The sequence below is a fragment of the Bison bison genome, unplaced genomic scaffold (genome assembly GCF_000754665.1).
Source record: "Bison bison bison isolate TAMUID 2011002044 unplaced genomic scaffold, Bison_UMD1.0 scf7180017864527, whole genome shotgun sequence".
In the NCBI taxonomy this organism is placed as follows: domain Eukaryota; kingdom Metazoa; phylum Chordata; class Mammalia; order Artiodactyla; family Bovidae; genus Bison; species Bison bison.
The window spans coordinates 2,776,078-2,776,657 of record NW_011495078.1 but is presented as its reverse complement, the minus strand read 5'-3'; the positions used below and the strand labels follow the sequence as shown (position 1 = coordinate 2,776,657).

General features: G+C 71.0%; 1 protein-coding gene across 1 annotated transcript in view; it reads right to left on the bottom strand.

The window, feature by feature from the left end:
* Positions 1-580, bottom strand: part of IRS2 (insulin receptor substrate 2) — a 35,857-nt gene that overhangs the window by 4,299 nt on the left and 30,978 nt on the right. Inside the window, exon 6 of the mRNA XM_010831549.1 lies at positions 3-564. Within this exon, the coding sequence (XP_010829851.1) occupies positions 3-564 (562 nt within the window). The remainder of the gene's footprint in view (positions 1-2; positions 565-580) is intronic.

Sequence of the window (580 nt, the reverse complement as noted above, 5' to 3'; positions counted from 1 at the left end):
ACCGTGGCCCCAGCAGGGGGCAAGGCGGCGGGCACGGGGCGCGGCTGCAGGATCTGTTTCGGGGCCGACACGCTGGTGGGGCTCATGGGCATGTAGTCGTCGCTCTTGCAGCTCCCGCTGCCCGTCCCCAGGAGGGCCACGCCGGGGGTCATGGGCACGTAGCCATCGTCCGTGCCCAGATTACTGCTGGAGCTGCGGTGCGAGCCAATCTCGATGTCGCCGTAGTCCTCGGGGTAAGGGTGGTAGGCCACTTTGGGAGAAGAGGCGGGGCAGGATGGGCACAGGCGGCCGGAGCTGCCCGAGAAGGTGGCCCGCATCAAGGTGTACTCGTCCAGGGACGCGGAGGACGGCTGGGGCACCGGCCGCTGCCGGGCAGGCGTGGTCAGCGAGTAAGTCCGCTTCCTCAGCCCTCGGTCCAAGTCCGGGGCGCCGTCCCCAGAGACCCTGCGGTAGGCGCGGCCGCCGCAGTGGCTCAGCGGCCGCTCCATGGTCATGTAGCCGTACAGCTCGCCCGCGCTGCCGTCCCGCGCCGGGGGCGTCTCAGCGATGGACTCGGGCGTGTTGCTCCGGTGGCCGCAGT